Here is a 20,777-nt window from a genome sequence, read left to right as displayed (position 1 = left end):
CGTGGTCTGCGGCCGCAGGAGGAGCTCAAGCCGTCAGCTTCACCTCGACTGGGTAGTGGTCGCTGACTGCCAGGGCCTGGAGGAGGGCGAGAGGTGGGGAGGCGTAACGCAGGGGTTCGGTGAGCCCCTCGCCGTGCTGGTGGGGCCAGCAGGGCGACTGTCGTCACCCTGCCAGACCCTTCTGCCTGCTGGAGGGGGACACGATGTCCCCAACCCCGAGAGGCTCAACACACAAGGCTCCAGTTTTGGCACCTCTTGTGGAGAGATGCCCAGGTGTGGCCTGGGGTGGGCGCTGGCAGGGGGGTGCCTGCCCTCCGAGACACCCGTGTCTCGCTTGGGAGCTCCGTGCCAGCTACGGGTGGTTGGAGATCAGCTGTGATTGCCCCACGCCATGGGGTCCTGCCCATGAAAGGCTTCGAAAAACCCCGTGCGTCTCACCTCCCCCACGGGGACAATTAATGACCCCAAATCCCTCCTTCTGTTTCCACCCACGGATCCCTCGGCACCCCGAGCTCCCCGTTAGCTGGCTGCAGGCTGCTGTGTCCCGGGAGGGGAGCGTGCCGTACGCAGGGGCTATGCTGGCGTCCCAGCAGGCAGGCGCTGGGCAGGGGCACACGTGCTGCGGCTGGAGCCAGCTCCGGCTGCTGCTGGAGCTGCTTCAACTCCGCTTTTGGGCTTTTTCTTAAATGCGGCAGCTACGTGGCCACAGCTGGGCTGCCTAATCCCGAACAGACGCCGGCAGCCCCGCAGCCGGTGCTCCCCGGGGCAGCTCAGCTGTGGTGCCTGTTTGAGCCCCGGGTTTGCGAGCCCGGCTCACCTCCTCCTGCTCCAGCTGGAAAGCGCGCTGGAAATTGTAGATGGCAGCTGAATTTGGCACGATGCTTCTCTTCAGCTTGGCACCGCACACCACGATCCTGCAGGGAGATACGGGCGGTGGGTCCCGCTCCTGCCCCCGCGCTCGGCCGCTGGTGGTGCGGGATGGGCAGGGGGGGCCCCGGGGTGCCAGGGAGGGGACCGCGGTGGCACTCACCTGTCGTAGGCGCAGTCTGACTTCCCCACGGTGGTGTCGGCGTCATCGGGGAGCAGCCACTTGAAGACATCGCTGGTGCGCAGGCGGATGGCCGACCAGTCGCTCGGCTGGAGGTAGGCGCAGTCGGCGTTGAAGTCCCCCAGGAACATGATGTTCTGCGACGGGAAGGTAGGGGGGGCTTGTGGCGGCTGGGGAACGGGGCTGCCCCTGACACCAGCCCTCCCAAGGGGGACAGGCCTGGGTGCCAGGGCATCCCCCGTGGCAGGGGATGGGGCAGGACCAGGGTCCCCATGCCACCACCCTTGCACCAGCCGCGCTCGCCTCGGAGCAGGGACCCAGCATGGGTCGAACAGTCCCTGGGGCTCAGCGCCTACCCTCGGTGACACCCTTGGTGCCACCCCCAGTGCCGGTGGCACTCACATCAGTCCCCCACTTGCTGACGATGGCCAGGTAGACGTCGTAGAGTGCGTCGATCTCGGCGACAGCATCGTGCGGGGCTGCGTGCAGCGGCACCAGCACAAACTCCTCTGCCTCTGCCAGGGAAGAGGGACATCAGCCCCGCGGCCACCCCATGCCACCGCCCAGGGCCACTCGTCCCCCCACTTACTGGTGCGGGGCGCTGAGACCCTCAGGATGAACGGTTCCCGGCTGAAGACGTCCTGGGGGTCCTCATATTGGTAGGTGTCCACCACGGACACGACGTCTGTCCTGTGGGACCAAAGAGATGGTGACCCTGGGGCTCAGCACGGCCCCTGCGTCCCCTCCATGGTGTCGGTGGCCCCGCGGTGCCACGGGACAGGCGGCAGCACGCCCAGCCCCATTACCTGTAGATGAAGAGGTACATCTCCTTGTAGTTGTCCCGTCCCAGGGGGCCGCTGATCTCGTAGTCGTACGGGGACGTGGACACGCTGCGGAGAGGCAGAGGCAGGACGGTGACATGGCTGGCACCGGTGACATGGCTGGTACCGTCCTGGGGTGGCCTCGGCATGGCCAGGGGCCGGGTGGCCGTGGGGTTGGCACCAGCCGGTCCTGCTCTACTGTCCCCATGGGCCACTGTGCCCTGGCCGTGGGGTGACAGGGGGTGTAGTGGCTCTGAGCCACCCTGCTGTCCCCACCACCTCGGGCACGGCCGGCCGCGGGCAGGACGCGGGGCGGCTCCTGCCACCCCTTTCTCTGCAGAGACGCTCCCCACCTTCATTTGCAGCAAAGCTAAATTAGGTTAATGAGCAGCCCAGGGCCGCGTGGAGCCTGGCGTCACCCTCCCTGCCCCGGCTGCTTTGTGGCCGTGCTGGAGGGGACACCGAAGGGGCGAGGACGTGGCTGGCCCTACCTGCTCGGGAGCACTCGCTGCCTTTCAACAAGGCAGCAGCAGCCTCCGCCCGGCCCCAGCCCGGCCCTGGCCCGCGCCCTCACCCAAAACGGCGTCAGCACCCAGCTGACGGAGGGGTTTTAGCCCACCCCAGCAGCCCCTTTTCCTCCTGGGGTGTCTGAGCCGCTCGCTTCAGAGCCTCATCTGCCACTGGGTGCATCCCAGGGTCCCCCTGCCACCCGCAGGGTCTTGGGGTGCGGGGGGCTGCCACCCCCCATCTCGCCTCTGCCCTGTCCTGTTGGATTTTGGAGACGGAGCTTGCCAGAGCTGTAGTTCCTTTCCATCCTGTGTGCTCCGGTGGGATTACAGCTTTTGGAGGGGTTTTGTGCCGCTTGGGTCCCCCTTCCCCTCCCCAGTTTATTCCCCGTGGCTTTTTCAGTGCCCGCGCAAAGCTTCAGCCCCAGCACTTTTCTCCTTTTCCCCTTTCCAAAAACAACCCCTCTGCCGATGGACGACTTTTTTTGGCTTTTTATTGCTCAGGCAGCTCGGCTTTCCCTGCTCATGCCGGCGTCTCAGCCCGCGCCCCGGCCCCGCTCGTACCTGTTAAGCTGCTCCATGAGCTGGGTGACGGCGCTGAGGTCGGAGTCGCGCACCTCCTGCACCAGTGCCACGTCGTAGCGGCGCAGGATCTGCGGGGCCGAGAGGGATGGCGATGGTGAGACCTGCTGCCGGCTCGGGGTCACCCTCTCCTCTCCCACCCGTCTCCTGGCCGGGCACCCTGACACGGTGCTGGGTGCAGCACCACGGGGACCCGCATATCCCTCGGCGTCGGGGCAGATGTCCCCACGGAGGGCTCAGAGGGACGGCGGCGTGTGCCTGACATCCCACCTTGGTCCCCACCAAGCATTATTCCACCCAGGGCATCCCCGGCACTGGGATGCCACCCCATCCATGACCACGTCCCCACCTGTCCCTGGCACAGGAGCCACGTTTTGGGTCTGCCCCAGCGCAGAGCCCGTCCCCGGCTGCACTCACGTTGATGATGATGCCCGCTACTTCCTCGCTGGACATCTTGGTGTCTCCGAACGCCTGGATGTTGAAGGCGCCGACGCGCAGCGTGGCGGTGGCTGGGCACAGGAGAGCTGTGGCCAGCAGTGACAGTGCCAGCGCCGTGGTCCCCATCCTGCTGGGAGGGATGCTGAGTTGCAGGGATGCAGTGATGGGAGCCGAACTTGGAAAACTGCTTTAGATTTGGGGATAGAGCAAAAAAAATCCTTGTAGGTCCTTCCGAAGTCCTGGTGTCCAACAGTGTGCCGCAGCGGGCACCCCCCGGAGCAGCCCCCAGAGCTGGCACGGGCTGTCTGCTGGCTCGCCGGTCCCAGGGGAAGCTAAACCCTGTCCTGCCGCGGTGAATCCGCCTGGCAGCGCCTCTGCCAGCCCCCGGGATCACCCAGCTCCGCTCCCCGCCGGGACGTCTCCATCACCCACCAAACCCCGCCGGCACCCTGGGCTGCTCCGCTCGATCGCAGCCCCCACTGTCAGAGCAAGCAACAGACATCCCAGCTCATCCCAGTTCATCCCAGTCCCTCCCGGTTTGCGGCTGAAGGTGCCGAGCCCGGATCCGTCCTTACCGTGCCGAGTGCGCAACACCTCTGCCCTCCCGGCAGCAGGACGGGCGGCTTTATTCCCAGTGGAGGTGCCGGCAAAGCAGGATGAGTCGGACACCCCCGTGGGGGTTTTGGCACAGCTTTGGGCTCCTTCCTACATTGGGAAACCAAAAACCCACGGGGCGGCAGGGTGGGGCCGGCGTAGCCGCCCCTGTGCCGACGCGGCGAAGGGCAGCAGGGAGGCACAGCGGTGCCGGGGCATCCCGGTGGGGCTGGGTGGGCGCGTGGGACTCGGGGTGCTGCGGCTGGGCTGGCACCCCGGGTCGTGGTGAGGGGCACGGCGGCCAGGCAGGCGGCAAAGGGCGATGGCTTTAATGTGGGTGATTCAGACGGTGTAATTAGAGGGGACAGAAGGAAATGTCGGGGTGTCTGGGTCAGGCAGGCTGAGCACCGCCAGCCTCGGCAAGAGCGGGCGGCTGCAAACCCCGGTTCCCAGCGGTCACCCAGAACAGCCCCACTCATGACCCAAAGCAGCCCCAGTTGTCACCCAAAGCAGCCCCACTGGTGACCCAAAGCAGCCCCAGCAGAGCCGGCATCCCCTGCGCTGGCACATGGCACCACCCCGGCTCTGCCGGGTGCCAGCAGCGGGGTGCCGGGGAGGTGACGGCTGCTCATGCCGGGGCTTGCCGGGCGCTTGCATGCGCCACCAGTTTTGCATCCTCACACCCAGTCACGGGATGAGTCCGGTGTCCCTCGGCTCCGTGCCGGAACCGAAACCCCCCCAGGAGGCACTGAACCCCCCAGGAGCTGACTCACGTCCTCTGCCTCCCCCCACCCTCACCGTCAGCGCCCAGTCAGCCGCCCCGCAGCCAGGCAGGCTCCAGCGGGATGCAGCCCCCAAGCCGGCGGAAAAGCACCCTGTGACCCAGCAAGGGGGCCGAATCCTGCCCGGAGCCTCCCAGGCTCTTCCCGGTGTCCCTGCTTTTGCCACGGGCAGCTCAGAGGGGTGCAGCGTTTGCCGCCCCGCGGGTCCGGGGCTCTCGATGGCAGGAGGGGACCCCCGGCCCCGGGAACCTCCCTGGGGCTGCCCCTGGCAGGGGGACGAGGGGCTCGGACATGGGGGGCTGCTGGGGGGGCTGCAGGGACCTTCCCTCCAGAGCTGCAAGGGCTGGGAAAGGCTCATTTTTTAATGGAAGCGGAAAGAATCCCATTCCCACAAGACCCTGAAAAGTGGCTCCTTGCAGAGACGGTGAGCAGCTGGGCTGGCACTGGTGGTGCGGGGGCTCCCATGAGGGACGCGGGTGCGTGCCGCCGTGTCCTGGTAGCCGCCGGCACGGGGACGGGCTCAGCGGGCTTCCAGGATCACCTCCACTGGGAAATGGTCGCTGACGGCCAAAGCCTGGGTGTGGGGGGAAAGCAGAGGGGTGGCTGAGCTCGTCCGGACCCGCCATCGCTGTCACGGCCAGCTGGGACCCCAACGCTTCACTCCAGCCCCAAAATTTAGAGCGTATCCCAAAATGCCCAGGCTGGGGGGGTTGCATGGGTACAGGGGTTGGGGTCAGGCCACCCTTGGGTGCACCCTGGGGAACAGGGAACCCATCCCTGCTCCCGTGAGGTGGGGGGGTTGGATCCCGGTGCCGGCGGGCGCGTGTGCCCCGGCCCCTCACTCACATCCTTGTTCTGGAGGTGGAAACTCTTCTGGAAGTTGTTGACGGTGGCAGAGCCCGGCTCGATGTCTTGGCGCAGCGCGGTGCCGCAGGCGACGATGCTGCCGGGGCATCATGGGGGTGTTAGCACCCACCGGTCCCCCCTTGCACCAGCCCCCGTGCCACCGCCGCAGCACCCACCGGTCGTAGGCGCAGTCGGTGCTGGTGGCGACGGTGGTGTCGGCGCTGTCGGGGATGAGCCACTCGCAGGCGTCGAGGGAGCGCAGGCGGATGGACGGCCACTGGGCGCTGGTCACGTAGGAGCAGTCGGCGTTGAAGTCGCCCAGGAGGAGGATGTTCTGCGGGGCAGCGCGCTGTGTCCCTGCCCATGGACCTTACACGGCACCAAGGGCTCCCTAAAATCTTACGGGGCAGCAAGAAACCCCCCTGGGGCTCCCCAATACAGGGGGACAAGCCCCCAGTAATGGCAGCGGGGCCAGCCAGCGGCTCCCTGCCCAGACATTGCCAGGGTGGCACCCGCTCCGATGGGTACGAGAGGTCTCCCATGGGACACGTCCATCCCAGGACGGCCACCGGGATGTGGGGTGGCCGTACCCCAGCCCGCCCGGCTGCCCCAGGGAGGGGCCGAGCTCCCCGCCACCGCTTACGTTAGTCGCCATCTTGTTGATGACGTCAGTGTAGACGTCGTAGAGCGCGTCGATCTCTTCCGCCGCGCTGCTGGGCTCGGCGTGCAGGGGCACCATCACGAACTCCTTCACCTCTGTCGGACAGGCGGCCGTCAGCCCCCGGCTCGGGTGCAGCACCCGGGAAGGGAGCGGGACCCCCACGGGACCACCCCAGGCCAAGCCCCAGCTACTGGCCGGGAAAAGCTGCCGAAGGGAAAGGGTGCGTTGGCTTTTCATGGTCTGCCTGTCCTCCGGGCTGGAATTTCCAGCAGGGAGCTGCGTCCCTCTGCACGTGGTTTGGGGTTTGCTGCTCGTTTCCCACTATTTTTTCCGAGCCGCCATGGTTTTGGGAAGGAGGCGGGGGTAGGAGAGAGATGGGAAAGTGTGTGTGCCCTCGGGAGCTCCCAGGGAGGTGGAGGTGATGGCACGGGGTAGGAGATGGCACAAGGTGGGAAACAGGAGGTGATGGGAGATGGCACATGATGGGAGATGGTACATGATGGGAGATGGCACGTGATGGCAGATGGCACGTGATGGGAGATGGCACGTGATGGCAGATGGCACATGATGGGAGATGGTACATGATGGGAGATGGCAGGCGATGGGAGATGGCAGGCGATGGGAGATGGCACGTGATGGGAGATGGCACGTGATGGGAGATGGTACATGATGGGAGATGGCACGTGATGGGAGATGGCAGGCGATGGGAGATGGCAGGCGATGGGAGATGGCAGGCGATGGGAGGTGGCAGGCGATGGGAGATGGCACGTGATGGGAGATGGCACGTGATGGGAGATGGTACATGATGGGAGATGGCACGTGATGGGAGATGGCAGGCGATGGGAGATGGCAGGCGATGGGAGATGGCAGGCGATGGGAGGTGGCAGGCGATGGGAGATGGCAGGCAATGGGAGATGGCAGGCAATGGGAGATGGCACGTGATGGGAGATGGCACGTGATGGGGGATGGGAGGCGATGGGAGATGGCACGTGATGGGGGATGGGAGGCGATGGGAGATGGCACGTGATGGGGGATGGGAGGCGATGGGAGATGGCACGCAACTGGAGGAAGCAGATGGTGGGATACGGCACAAGATGGGAGGTAGCAGGTGATGGGACGTGGGACACGATGGGAAACAGCTGAAGACGTGATACGGCACGCAACTAGAGAGCGCGCACGGTGGGAGATGGCAGGCAATGGGAGGAGATGGGAGATGGTGGGAGATGGCACATAGTGGGAAACAGCAGGGAGTGCTGGCCATGCTGGGCAGGTACCCAGGACCCCTGAGCACCCACGGGTGGGACAAGGCCCCACAGCAGTGAAGGACCCCAGTGGAGCCCCTGAGCTGGACTCCAGGGTGCAACCCCCCCCCCAGCAGGCACAGCTCTGGGCTCAGCCCCACGCGGAGGGGACGCCGTGCCAGGTCCGGGCAGCCCCCAGTGCCGGCCGAGGTGCTGCCATGGGCCGGCTCTGCTCACGCGTGGTGGGCGAGGAGAACTTGACAATGAAGGGCTCCCTGCTGAAGGTATCGGTCCCAGAGGACTCGGAGCCGTCATCGTAGTAGTAGCTTCCCAGTACGGAGACCATGTCCGACCTGAGGGAGGAGAGTGGGGCAGCCCCCAGCACCGCTCCTGCCGCAGCCGGGACCCCCAAAGGTACCCACCTCCCTTCGGGGGCCACTGGGGGGGACAGCAGGTGACACAGGGGACGCCGGACCCTGGTGGCATCCCTTACCTGTAGATGAAGAGGTATTGCTCCTTGTAGGTGGTCCGACCCAGGGGCATGCTGACCAAAAAGCTGTATGGGTGCGGGGACGCTCTGGGAGCGAGATGCGGAGAGGGTGAGAGGAGGCCCCCGGTGCCCCCCAGCACCCAGTGGGCTCCCTCCACCGAGGCAGAGGTGCCCTGGCACGGCGAGACACCGACCAGGATCTGTCCCGCATCCCATTTGCAGGCACCCCCCGCCCTGCGCCAGGGGGGTCACCTGTTGAGCTGTTCCATGAGCTTTGTCACAGCGCTCAGGTCGGAGTCCCGGACCTCCTGCACCAAGATGATGTCGTATTCCGACAGGATCTGGGGGGACAAGCTCAGAGCTGCTTGCCCCTGGCAAGGAGCTGCTCATGGGGGGCACCCATGGGTGCCTGGGCTGGGCTGTGAAGGCTCCCAGGCTGGCAACAGGGGGGCGGCAGGGACCCAAGAGCCAGGGAGGGAGCTCCTCTGCTGGTGTCCTCTGGCTTGGAAGGACCCTGGGGTGACACAGTGCCCTCTAACACCCGTCTGTCTACCACCCACCATCCCAGCAGCTCCTCACTCGCAGGCTGCTCTGCGTGAGGAACCTGGGCAGCACCGAGCATCACCCGTCCTCGGCTGGGGACCGGCAAGAGTGGAGATGGCCCAAGGTTGGAGATAGTGATGGGGGAAGAGCAGATGGTGGATGGATGGAGGCATGGGCAGATGGATGGAGGTGTGGATGGATGGAGCCACAGATGGACGGATGGATGGATGGATGGATGGATGGAGGCGTGGATGGAGGCATGTATGAATGGAGGCATAGACGGATGGATGGAGGGACAGATGGATGGGTGAATGAATGGATGGACAGATGGGTGGATGGATGGATGGGTGGATGGATGGGAGTGTGTGGACAGGTGGATTGATGGGTGGGTGGATGCATGGATGGACACATGGATGGACGGACGCCTGCAGAAAGCTAGTGTCCGACTGCCCCAAGCTGGCTGCATCCCAGAGACCAGAGAGCGGCCAGGGCTGCTCCTCTCCCTCAGCACTCACAGAGACGATGATATCTGCAATAGTTTGGTTGGACATCTTGCTGTCCCCAAACGTCTTGATGTTGAAGGCGCCGATCTTCAGCGTGGTGGCCACGTGCAGCAGGAGAGCTGCAGCCAGCAGCGACAGCACCAGCTTCGAGGCTGCCATCCTGCGTGCAGAGGGGCAGGGACGGGCTCAGCCCCCCTGGCTGGGAGGGGGATTTGGCACAGACGATGAGGGTGACCAGAGTATTCCCACTGGCCGTACTGGTTTCACTGGGACGTGTCCATTTTCCAGTGAACCACCAGGACCCAGGGATGGTGAACCCCCGTTCAGCCATCCGGCTCCGGCCTCGGGCTGCTGAGTCCTTGTCCCTGTCTCACGTGGGGCCTCATCCTGCCTGTCCCTCCTGGAGGGAGGCCAGACCGCCCGCGAGGCCAGAGCGGATAATTCACTGGCAAAGGAGCAAATGCCATTTCATGGTGACGCAGAGCAATCGCTTCCTCATTCACCGCGCTCAGCCCGGACACATCTCCTGGTCCGGGGCAGGTGGCAGCGGCCAGAGACACCAAGGTCCCTTGGTTTGTCCTTCTCCCATCCCTCCCCGGGTCTGCGCCGGAGACCTGAAAGACCCTATAGCAGCCGTGCTGGGACAGAGCAAGGGATGGATCCCCCCTGGCACCGCTCCCCACCTCCTTCCCTGCCTGGAGCATCCTCACCTGGGGTATCCTGCCCCCCCCGTCCCCAGCCCTGCCCCTGCCCCATCCTCACCCAGGCTGGAGTCCCCCAGGACCCCCCACCGAGGCAGCGCGGCGGCTCCCACCCACGGAGAAAGGCATTTGGGAAGTATTTCCCGTGGCGCTCAGCTCCTGGGGTAATATTTCACCAGCGGATGGGATCTGAGCCCTGCCCAAGCCCAGGAGCCCTGAGCGCCCAGCCCCGCCGGGAGCCCTGATAAGATGGGCTGAGCGGACCGGCAAACACCCCAGCTTTCGGCACACCCGAAACTCAACCAGGGGTGTTCCCCAAACACCCCTGGGGAACGGCTTGCTGCCCCAGGGCTCGCTTTTTCTTCTGGGGCAGCTGCTCTGGTTAAATCTTCACCTTTCCCCACTTGCATCCTTGCTACGGCTACAAATGCTACCATCTGTAATGCCGCAGTCCCTCCAGTTGGTAGCGTGGCAATTCGGTAACGCCACGATTTGGTAATATTATGATTTGGTCACGCCACAAACCGCCCAAAGCCCCGCGAGTCCTCCCTGCTGCCGGGGGGTGCAGCAGCCTCTGCAGCCTCCCAGGCAGAGGCACCTATAGAGGACCCTATTCATCCCACGCGATGCTCGTGAGCTGCGCCCAGGCTCGGCCCCGGCAGAGCGTCTCGGCAAAATGAAGCCGAGCTGGAAAAGGCGACGTTGGAGAGGGGAGCTCCTGGGGTGTGGGAGGAGAGGGCAGCAGGACGTACCTTTGGTGTCGTCCGAGGTCTCTGGAAGGGGAAGGAGCCGCACCTGCATTTATGGGGAGGGATGTGCTCACCTTGCCAGCTTGCGAGGCCGCAGGCTCCATATGGCATTTTTCACGGAAATAAAGGTCTGATCAGTGAAAAAAACAACCCCTTCAACCAGTGCCAACACCTCCTGCCACGGGTAAGGCTGAGAATGTGCCTGAATCAATAAAAATGCCGATAAGAGATCTGCAAGGTGTAAGTGAATCCCAGAGACCACTCATGAGGAACGGCAGCTCCCCGGTATGGGGCGCGGGCAGCTCCCACTCATCACCAGCTACAATTTCTCTTAAAAAGTGTTTATTTCACCAACACCAACTGCTCCCATCCAGCACCCCACATTTCCAACAAGCTGTTTTCAGGCGAGTGTGCCGAGGGCGGCGGGATCCCGGTGCTGGGGGCTGAGCGCAGCCGGTACATCCCGGCGCAGCCCTGTCACCTTTGGTCATCGGCTGTGGAGCTGAGCCGGGAGCCCCAAAAAACGATGGGTGCCTGTCCCCAGACCCTCCCTAGAGGTCACCCGGGGCAGGCCCCCTCCCCGGGGGGACTGGGGAATGGCGGCCCCCCCCGCATGCTCCCGCCGCTCGCCCCAGCCCTGCCCCAGCGGCCTTGGCTGATGTCCCGGCGCTCCCCGGCCTTCCAAGGCAGCTGCCACGTTTCCCAAGAGGGCCGCGGTGCTCCTTAGGGGCTGGGGGGGTCCTGCCAGCCCCCCCCGGGGCCAACCCCCCCCAGCACAGGGCCAGGGCCTGCACCCCGCTCCCCACAGTGGGATCAGGGCTGGGCCTAGACCCCCTCGGCAGGGCTGCGCTCCCCAGGTCAGCCCCAGGTCCAGGACCCCCGGGCCAAGACCCCCCCCAGGGCCAGGCCCCCCCCTCCCCGGGCCAAGATCCCCTCAGGGCTGGATCTGCCCTGGGCCAAGACCCCCCAAGGGCCAGCCCCAGGGCCAGGTTTTTCCCAGGCCAAGACCCCCCCCGGCCAGACCCCCCCCAGCCCAAGACCCCCCAGGTCAGCCCCAGGACCAGCCCCCCAGGGCCAAGATCCCCTCAGGGCCAATTTCCCTCCCGGGCCAAGACCCCCCCCCCGGGCAGGTCAGTCCCAGGGCCGCCGTTGTGGGCGGGGCCGCCAGGGGGCGCTGCCGGCGGCGGGCGCGCGTGGACCCTTTTTGACCGGCGGGGGCTGCCGTAGCACCCGTCCGCCCTGCGCCTCCGCCGCTGTGGGAGGCCGCGCCGGGCCGGAGGGGCGGCGGGACGCGGGGAGGAGGAGGAGGGAAGGGGGGTCCGTTCCCGGTGGGGTCGGAGCCATGAGCGACATCCGGCACTCGCTGCTGCGGAGGGACGCGCTGAGCGCCGCCAAGGAGGTGCTGTACCACCTGGACATCTACTTCAGCAGCCAGCTGCAGAGCGCCCCGCTGCCCCTCGTCGACAAGGGCCCCGCCGAGCTCCTGGAGGAGTTTCTCTTCCAGGTCCCCAAGGAGCGCGGCGCTCCGCCCAAGGTGGGCCCCGACCGCGGGGCGGTTGGGGGGCGAGGCTTGGCGGGGCCTTGAGAGATCGGGCAGGGTCCCCGGGGGGGCTGCTGCAGGCCGCGGCCCCGGGAAAACAGGGTAGGCCCTGGAGGCTGGCGACGTAAGGCCAGGCAGCACCCTGGGAGGCCGGGCGTAGCCCCAGGGAGTGGCTATGGAGGCCGAGGCCCCAAGAGCTCAAGTCGGGGTCTCTGAGGGGGCTGCTGCTGGAGCCTGAGGCCTTAGGAGGACAGGATGGGGTCCCTGGGGGGCTGCTGCTGGAGCCTGAGGCCTTAGGAGGACAGGATGGGGTCCCTGGGGGGCTGCTGCTGGAGCCAGAGGCCTTAGGAGAACAGGACAGGGTCCCTGGTGTGCTGGTGACAGGGTTATTTTGGCAGGGAGTGGTCTGACTGGCAAAACCCCCATGCAGTGGACAGGAATCTGGGAGACCAGACAGGGCCCCGGGGAGGTGTGGCGGGCCCCGAGGCCCCTGGGGACTGCCCGGAGCCTCACAGTGCTGCAGCTGAGCTGCACCAGGGTTTTTAGGTGGCTGGGTGTGGGCTGGAGCTGCGGTGGGGACTTCCCAGAGACCAGCGACCAGAAACCACAGCTGCTGGTGAATGTCGGGGTGCATGGGCCTGGGTGGCTGCTGGGCCCACCTGTGACCCCCCACAGCTGCCCGGCGGTGCCCTTAGTGCTGTTATTTGGAGAGGGAGGAAGTATTTTTCACCCCAGTATTGCTATAGGTCTTATCTCTCAGTTCGTGGGCTGTGCTTGCTGGTACAGCAAGCACCAATCTTGGGTTATCCAGGTATTCAAATACAGCCTAGAGCTTTTCAGTGTAACTAGGTAAATGCAGCGGTGGTTCAGGAAGCTTAAATATGTGTACCGTGCACAAAGATTGAGTTTCTAACACCTGAGGGAAGCTCTGAGCCTTTGCTGTTCCTGTCTTTTGCCGAAGCAGCTCTTGATTCTTCAAGAGCCCAAGTATATTTTGCAGCTTTGCTTTTGTTTTCTTTCAGAGATTGAATTCACTTCAGGAACTTCAGCTCCTTGAGATCATGTGCAATTATTTCCAAGAGCAAACCAAGGATTCAGTCCGGCAGATCATTTTCTCGTCTCTCTTCAGCCCTCAAGGAAACAAAGCAGATGACAGCAGGATGGCTTTACTAGGAAAGCTGGTTTCCATGGCAGTGGCTGTGTGCAGGGTTCCTGTTCTGGAGTGTGCTGCCTTCTGGCTGCAGGTACAGCTTGTGCGCAGGCAGGACAGTCTCGGGGAAGGAGCGAGGGAGTGTGCCGTGATGGGTACGGGCGAGCTGAGTGTCACCTAACGGCCGGTGACAGCTTGTTGCAGTCAGCTACTCGTCTGTGGCAGTTTCAGCTGATATAACAGCTGGCTGCTGCAGCTACATTCACCCTACTTCTGTGCTCATGTCTATTCCTTTGCTCCAGCATAAAGGCAGAGCTTTTGCCAATCCATTTATGTGCTGCATTGGCAGGAGAAAATTTGTTTGTTTTTACTGTGGGTGAAAGTTTTATTGATTTCCCCCCCCCCCCCCTTGTTGAAAGGGATCAGTGCGGGGTTGACCCAGGGAACAAAACCAGAGCAGTTCATGGTCACATTGGCCAAAGAAGCCAACTCTGGAGTTTGGGGAAAAAAAAATGTCCCTCGTGTGCAAGTTTATGCATGGCAGAAGAGACAAACATCTCTCTGGAGATTTGGGCACAAAATACCTGTGTCTGGTGTTCATATCCGTGAATGCAGTATGTCGGGGATCTCCTATATCTCCTCCTTTCCCATTGAGATTCCCCACTGTAGACCTTGGGAAGTGCATCTTTATTCCTGCTGCTTTTGCGGGATGTGCAGAAGTCACCTGCTTTACAGGAGAGGACGAGCAGAAAGACTGTGCTGGGAGGGAAGGGTGGTGGGAGGCAGACCAGTACCGTTTCTGTGGGGTCCCTCTTGGTGAGCCTTGGTGGAGGAGGAGGGGATGTAACCTGGACAGCAGCAGAAGGTGTCATTTTTTGCAGATCGCAGCTCTTAAGTGACATGAGGATTGCACAGAATTTTTTCCACATTTTTAATGTCAAGCGTAACTGAGAGGTTACTGAACTAGTTGTTCTGGTACTGAACTAGTTGAACTACAGAACTATGTTGCTGAAGTAGTAAAAAAATCTCTATCTAAGTCAAAATATTGATGTAAAAGGCTGTCATTTTAAAATACAGATACTGTAAACATGAAATATCACCATCTATTTTAATATTGTGAAATAGCAATTTTATTTCTGTCTGAGTGGATCTTTGATATGCAGAGAGAGAGAAAGCACACTTTAATTTTGGGTAAGCGGAAACACAAATGTTGAAGCAGCAAAGTGGCTGGGTGATGTGGGCAAGGCACAGTTAAAAACGCAAATGTTAAAGTCGACTCTGCAGAACTTTCTGTGACCGGGTTTAATCCGCTTTTCCTTGTGCGCCGTCCCGCACCCCTGCAGCGAACCCCCGCGGTGTACTGCGTGAGGCTAGCCCGAGCCCTGGTCGATGACTACTGCAACTTGGTGCCAGGGTCCATCCAGACGCTGAAGCAGATATTCAGTGCCAGTCCTCGCTTCTGCTGCCAGTTCATTACATCCGTCACAGCGCTCTACGACCTCTCTTCAGGTAAGCGTTTCCAAGCTGTGTCTTTCGAAGTACGAGGTGCAGTATAATACAACACAATTAACTGTTGCAAGTGAATGAACTGCTGAAATTCTAAAGTTGCTTGTTGCCATGTAATTATTGCCAGAAGCAGCTCAGGGGTGTGGCTGTTGCCTCATCCGTCACTGGGCTGAGAATAAAAATAAAAGGTGGCTGAAGGGAGAGTCTTTGCTGGAGAAGCAGCCAGGTAGCGCCTGACACAAAGGGCAACGACCTTATTGATTGAGCAGCTCTAGGAGTGAAGGCTGATCTGCCTGGGCTGGGCAGCTGGACCTCCCTGTTGTGTGTCACCTACCCAGCTGTCTGTCAGCCCTGTCTGTCTTCCTTCCAAAAAGGGGAGAAACACAAATTCTGAATGTTTGCAAGCTGGAGCAGGATTTCTGTTGAGCAGTGTGATGAGAAGGGCAATCAACAGCATACCTCCAATATGCTCTTTAGTGGTATGTGTGACCAGCTAGTGATGCGATCTGTCTCAGATTGTTACTGCTCAGACACTAGAAACGTATAGGTGTCTAAAATAAGATTGATTTATCTTTACTCAGCGAGAGAGACGGAGAGCTCATGGTAGACTAGGGAACAACCGTACTCTAAATACCAACATCACATATAATCCAAAAAAGCAAACACTATTTGTTATCGATAAAGGAAATGTTTGCATGGTCTTCTCCAGATAAACAGCTTGGCGTTAGTGAGAGAGAGGTGCAGGCGTAGACTCTTTTTTTTTAAAAAGTGTTTGGTAGAGCTCAGTATTTTATGTTTTGTGCAACCACTTGGAAGTTCATCCAACTAATTAAAAGACACGTCAGGAAGGAAATAACATGAGTTAAAGGAAGTAATTTTTTTTAATTCCTTAGTTTATTTGAGATGTTATTGGTGACACAAGAAAAGGAAGCTTGCTCTTCAAAGAGCGATCTGTAACCATGTTCTGAGGACAGGAGTCGATCACACAAACAGCAGTATCTGTGATACTTGGAGGTCTCAGAAAAGCTAAAAACTGGAAAATACCGATTCTGTATCCAGTGCACATTAGTAATTCTGTAGTCCAGATGATTTGTCCTAGAAGTCATTTCAGGTACAAAAGACCTGACCACATAGTTCTGTGCTGAGCCCTTTGTTGACACTGTACACAACTCGCAATGAGCGTACGTCTGTCAATCCATAGCCTGCCCCTGTGACGGGATGATGCACCATTACTGTGAAGTCAATGTTTCTCTCGTCTGTCGTCAAGCTGCAGTTCACGACCACCTTTCACTTCTTACTTGAAGCTTTACATACTCTTATAATCCTTTACCTGTCATGTGATCGTGTTGTTGTGTTCAGTTTTTCCACAAGACATGCTTGTTTAGGAAAGTCTTAAAGGAAATGAGTTGAATGATTGGGGTAAAGAGAAAGAAGTGCCAACAAGTTTTTCCCATTCCCTTGCCCATTGTACTTCCTGCGGCAAGGGCTAAATGGAGACCGCGTTTAGAGAAGAAGTGAGCAGATGATGGGTGGGAGAGAAGAAAACGACGAAAGAAGTTTTGCTGGGAAAGGGGATAAATGTTGGCATTTGGTGGTGGAGAAGGTGAAGTTGACAGGAACATGGTTGTGTCTTCCCTGGGACAAACGAGCACCTGCCTTTGGTGTCTTGAAAAAAACAGCAGAGTTGGGGAGGTTTTGAAATTGTAATTGTGACAGCGCGGGAAGGGTGTGTGCGAGAGATTAATTAAAGACTGCTGTCCTGTGCTCCAGCGCGAGGCTCAGCTTACTCAATCTTTCCTATCTTCAGATGACCTCATCCCTCCTTCGGATCTGCTCGAGTTGATTGTTTCCTGGATCTTTGAAGACCCCCGCTTGATCCTTATCACCTTTCTAAACACTCCTATTGCAGCCAACCTGCCAATAGGGTTTTTAGAGCTCACCCCACTGACTGGACTGATCCGTTGGTGCGTGAAGGCCCCCTTGGCTTATAAAAGGAAGAAGAAAGCCTCTCTCTCAAATGGACACCCTCCCAGCAAAATTGCCAAGGACTCGACTTCAGGAGAAGACAGAGATTGCCATCAGCTGTATTCAAAACTGCATCTAAGTGTCCTGCAGGTTCTTATGATGCTTCAGGGGCATTTAACGGAGAAGAACCTTTATGGGCGCCTGGGGCTAGTACCCTTTGACCATGTGGTTCCGCTCGTTGAGGAAATTAACAGACTCTCTGATGAACTCAATCCTCTCAATGCATCCAAAGAGATTGAACTGGCTCTAGACAGACTGGCTCAGGCTTTGCAAGTGGCCATGGCATCGGGAGCACTCCTGTGCACTAGAGGTAAGTTGTCGGTGGGGCTGGCAGAGACCCTGGCACGGGATTCTTTTCCTCCAGCGTGTGGATGTTGTAAGAGGGAGTTTTGGGATGGGGAGAGTAAAGATCAACGTGTTCACAGCAGAAGTAGTAGTTTGCTGCCCTTAGGAAGTGATGGTGCGGGAAATACTTCAGGAAAAGTAACTGGATGGGGAGTACGAAAGGAGAGATCATTGATGCAGGTGACTGGTGCATTGCGTTGCAGAGCTGGAGAACTGATCTACCTTGCAGCGTGCAGAAGGGAGTTATAGTTGGGTGTCCTGCATGGGGACAAATTTGACCCCCTCAGAATTGCTTGTAGCTGTTTAAAAAGCAGTGTTTTACTGTGTTTCAGTTTGACTTCTCTGAGTTTGCCTGCTGGAGGAGGGACCATGAAGTAGGTAAACCTTGGGGGGGGCGGTGCTAGACAATGAATTTGAAAAACAAACAAAAACTGTTCAGCTGGAACTTCTGGGCCTTCAGCTCTCCTGTAATGAGACCCCATTACAGTGTGTACGATTTCACTTAAACTTAGTAAAGAAGCCTGCTAATGTGGCTTTCGTCTGTCTTTCCTGTTGACAAAACCAGTTCTGTCCAAAAGACCTGCAGAGACAAAAAAGGGAAGTACCTTAACACGGCACAGGGTCAGCCAGACATACTGTTTTGTTGATACATTCTCTTGAAAACAGGCGATTCTCGGTGCGACCAGAAGGCTCAAAGCTCCCCAAAGCCCAGGCAGTTCGTGCAGACGCCGGCTGGGGAGCCTCTGCCTAAGCAGGTGCCTGAGGCTTTTGCCCTGGGTGAACCAGTGCTGCTGGTCAAATGTCAATGTTACTCTTCCTAATCTTTCATAAAGTAGCTCTGGGTGTAATAAGAACAGGCAGAAAAGTGGAGTTTTTTTAGTTGATGGCTTATTTTGGCTGTGTTTTTTCCTGAACTCTTCACCTGGTACATTGTGAGCACTTGCTTTTACTGTAGAAGTGGAAACTAATTCAGTATAAGTAGCTGCTGAAGTACCAGTTATTTCAGTGTTTTGGGGGTGTGTTTATCTACAAAGGCAGGAGTTTGTTCTCAAGCTATTTCTAAAGGACTCTAGCAACAGGGTATGTGGTTAAATACCTTGGTTCTAGATATTCTGCTTTGGAGAGGCAAATACAAACTGTTCATCAATATCCGAAAATTGCTTGAAAGCAGTACTCCTTGCATGCGACCAAGGAAGAGATGGGAGCAGCTCACGAAGGAATGAGGCGTACAGATATTACCAAGAAATGTTCTGGAAAAGAAATTAAGATGGTAAAAAAGGTGCAATTTTTAGGTAATTGACTGCAGAAAAAAAAAACCCTCAACCCTTTCTTTACACTAGCACTGTTTAAAAAAAAAAAACAAACCAAAACAATGCAAAACAGGTATTGGATAAGCTTTGCCTTGCTTTGACTTGATGCCTTTCTCATCATAAATGGCATATTCAGTGGGCAGAGTCATACCTCGTGTTTCCTGTGTCTTAGTTACTTCTTGATAGTAAAATTGATACTGCAAATTCTATACTAAGGCGTGGTCTGCCTTGAAATGAAGCTGCATTTCCCATATGGCAGCATAGATTAAACGTTGAACATGCAATATAGCGTCAAGTGCAAAAAGCTGCGGTAGTGACTGGTGAGATGGAGAAACACTTTCTCTCCTATGGAAGTTTTTGGCCTGAGAATGAGATTCTGGATCTGTTGGTGACTGGAGCTATTTCAGTAATCTCATCTTCCTAGAGAGGAGAGTGGAGAGGGAAATGGCTCTAGTTTCTGCTTTACCCTTACCGTTATGTCTTCTGTCCTCTTTCAGATGACTTGAGAACTGTGTGCTCCAGGCTACCGCATAACAAGTAAGAGACCTTTTTACAGCTGTGTTGGCTTTGGTGCGTGTTCCAAGACACGCACTTGAGGGTTGCTGAGACAAAATCTCCTCTAAAAATTTGTGATCGCTTTCTGGAAGTTGGCCTTTATTCACACACAGTTTAGTACAAGGATAAAGGTGATAGACAGTGCTGGCTACTTCTTCCCTTGCAAGCTGGACTCTTGACTGAAGGAGACTTCAGTGACTCCCACCATATAGATGATCTTGCCCAGCCTGTGTTAGAACAAATGCACAGAAGGGGAAAATGAAATTACAGCGTGGAACCTGCCCCACAGTCGTCCCAGCCCCAACTCCCTGCTTGTTTTACCTGACCCTAAGCTTAACTGCACTTTGCTTCTTGCCTCTTTGCAAAGAGCAACCAAATTAAAAAAAAAAAAAAAAAGGAAAGAAAGAGCGAGCCTGCTGGAAGCTGTAAAGAGCATAATTGAATATCCTCTTGCCTCTCAGCAGTGCTGTGTGTTGGTTATAAATTGTCCTCAGAGCCGGGCCCTTGTGGGCTGGGGAGAGCCACGGCAAAAGCCTCCTCTGAGTAATCCTCACCCCTGTCTGCATTTCTCTCCACAGCCTGCTCCAGCTGGTGATTTCAGGTCCAGTACAGCAACCGACCCACGGCGCTCTGCCACCAGGATTTTATCCTCATATCCATACTCCTCCTCTGGGCTACCCCGCGCACGCCGCGCACCCTGCGCTTCCTGCTCACCCGGCTCACCCGGCGCTCCCGGCTCACCCCGTACAAACATTTATTCCAGGAATGACATTCCCATACCGACCTATTCGCTAAAATGCTAAGACTGTAGAGTGTACCCAGGTTCCCTTAGTTTGAGGAAGCCTTGCAGATGAAACCAAATGTCTCGGGAACCACATTTTCCTCTTTGGTGTAAAGCTGAGCGATGCCCGCGTGAGGGATCAGCCCTTCGGCAGTAGAGAAGACCCAGACGGGTAGGCTGCAGTCGATTTGGATGTGGGATGCAGATACCAAGGCAGATCATAGGGACAAAAGGAGGGGGTAGGAAGAGGCAACATAAACTCCAAACCTCTGCAATGTGTGGAAATTTTTTTGATCCACATTGTTTCATATAATCACCAAGGATATAATGTTTCTCAATCATGTGTTTTTCAGTAGCCCTGATCTGTTTACGGCACAGTGAGCCTAGCTAGTCTTGCTCTAGGAGGGCCAGAAAGAAAGGCGTGAGATTTTTTCAAGCTAGTCCACTCCAGCCTGCTCGTTTTTTTGTAAATGTTTGTATCTATAGCTACAGAGTATGTGTACACTGTATATTTTTGGAACACAAACGTTTGTTTCAGAAGCACAAGGTAGAGTAAAGCAGCACTTCCTATTAAAGGAAACAATTTAAGAAGCATAAAATAATTCTGCCGCTTTCTTTCAAACAGCGATTAGAAGGCCCAGCTCGTTAGGCCTGTGCTAGGGAGGGAACAAAACCCCTTCCTGGCGGCAGCGACTCATCACCCTCCGGGCTCGGGAAATGCCCTCTACACGCCTCAGTCGGTGATTCATGAAACTTTGGGGTGAGATCTGGTGCGTTTAATTAATGCTAGCTGGAAAACCAGCCAAAGGCCGGCTGCGGCGCGCTGGCCAGCCCTGAGCGAGGTGCGGGCGGGGCGGCAGAACTTGCTGCCGTTAGCACTGCAGCGGAACACGCCGTCTAGCCCCTCTAGTTGAGCTCTTCTCTCTCGTCGTGCAGTGATGCTCTGAGCCCCCTCTGCCAGGTGAAAAAGCAAGAAAGAAGGGTCCTTTCTATACATTAGTGACTTTATTACAAAGACCTCTGCTGCTGTCCTCATTGGAGGAGATGTGGTGGCTGTGGT

The 20,777-nt window shown here is 58.3% G+C and overlaps 3 protein-coding genes across 3 annotated transcripts; 1 reads left to right on the top strand and 2 right to left on the bottom strand.

Moving 5' to 3' along the window:
- Positions 1 to 25: 25 nt before the first annotated feature.
- LOC142089427 (deoxyribonuclease-1-like 2) lies at positions 26 to 3,521 on the bottom strand. Its single transcript, XM_075165979.1, has 8 exons — positions 3,375 to 3,521; positions 2,940 to 3,028; positions 1,855 to 1,938; positions 1,638 to 1,738; positions 1,451 to 1,563; positions 1,031 to 1,185; positions 818 to 914; positions 26 to 76 (listed from the first exon to the last, which is right to left on the bottom strand). Exons 1-8 carry the CDS (start codon positions 3,519 to 3,521, stop codon positions 26 to 28), a joined length of 837 nt encoding a protein of 278 aa, XP_075022080.1.
- Positions 3,522 to 5,291: 1,770 nt separating this feature from the next.
- LOC142089426 (deoxyribonuclease-1-like) lies at positions 5,292 to 9,214 on the bottom strand. The gene is made up of 8 exons (XM_075165978.1): positions 9,068 to 9,214; positions 8,262 to 8,350; positions 8,013 to 8,096; positions 7,757 to 7,872; positions 6,261 to 6,373; positions 5,794 to 5,951; positions 5,618 to 5,714; positions 5,292 to 5,345 (listed from the first exon to the last, which is right to left on the bottom strand). The coding sequence occupies exons 1-8, from the start codon at positions 9,212 to 9,214 to the stop codon at positions 5,292 to 5,294; spliced, it is 858 nt and encodes a 285-aa protein (XP_075022079.1).
- A 2,527-nt stretch (positions 9,215 to 11,741) lies between these two features.
- INTS15 (integrator complex subunit 15) lies at positions 11,742 to 20,307 on the top strand. The gene is made up of 6 exons (XM_075165973.1): positions 11,742 to 12,039; positions 13,068 to 13,289; positions 14,539 to 14,704; positions 16,509 to 17,036; positions 18,879 to 18,918; positions 19,515 to 20,307. The coding sequence occupies exons 1-6, from the start codon at positions 11,848 to 11,850 to the stop codon at positions 19,729 to 19,731; spliced, it is 1,365 nt and encodes a 454-aa protein (XP_075022074.1). The 5' UTR covers positions 11,742 to 11,847; the 3' UTR covers positions 19,732 to 20,307.
- The last annotated feature ends 470 nt before the right edge of the window (positions 20,308 to 20,777 follow it).

Source organism: Calonectris borealis, chromosome 16 (assembly GCF_964195595.1).
Source record: "Calonectris borealis chromosome 16, bCalBor7.hap1.2, whole genome shotgun sequence".
Classification (NCBI taxonomy): domain Eukaryota; kingdom Metazoa; phylum Chordata; class Aves; order Procellariiformes; family Procellariidae; genus Calonectris; species Calonectris borealis.
This window is presented reverse-complemented; position numbering and strand designations above follow the sequence as displayed.

Bases quoted from the DNA above. Each gene is read 5' to 3' on its own strand.
- LOC142089427 (XM_075165979.1), bottom strand. From the start codon at position 3,521: ATGGGGACCACGGCGCTGGCACTGTCACTGCTGGCCACAGCTCTCCTG. The intron at 1,939-2,939 runs GTACGAGCGGGG...GCCTCTCCGCAG, and splicing joins CTCATGGAGCAGCTTAACAG to CGTGTCCACGTCCCCGTACG. The intron at 1,739-1,854 runs GTAATGGGGCTG...TTGGTCCCACAG, and splicing joins ATGTACCTCTTCATCTACAG to GACAGACGTCGTGTCCGTGG.
- LOC142089426 (XM_075165978.1), bottom strand. From the start codon at position 9,214: ATGGCAGCCTCGAAGCTGGTGCTGTCGCTGCTGGCTGCAGCTCTCCTG. The intron at 8,097-8,261 runs GTGACCCCCCTG...TCTCGCTCCCAG, and splicing joins CTCATGGAACAGCTCAACAG to AGCGTCCCCGCACCCATACA. The intron at 7,873-8,012 runs GTAAGGGATGCC...CTCCTCCCTCAG, and splicing joins CAATACCTCTTCATCTACAG to GTCGGACATGGTCTCCGTAC.
- INTS15 (XM_075165973.1), top strand. From the start codon at position 11,848: ATGAGCGACATCCGGCACTCGCTGCTGCGGAGGGACGCGCTGAGCGCC. The intron at 12,040-13,067 runs GTGGGCCCCGAC...GTTTTCTTTCAG, and splicing joins AGCGCGGCGCTCCGCCCAAG to AGATTGAATTCACTTCAGGA. The intron at 18,919-19,514 runs GTAAGAGACCTT...TTCTCTCCACAG, and splicing joins TCCAGGCTACCGCATAACAA to CCTGCTCCAGCTGGTGATTT.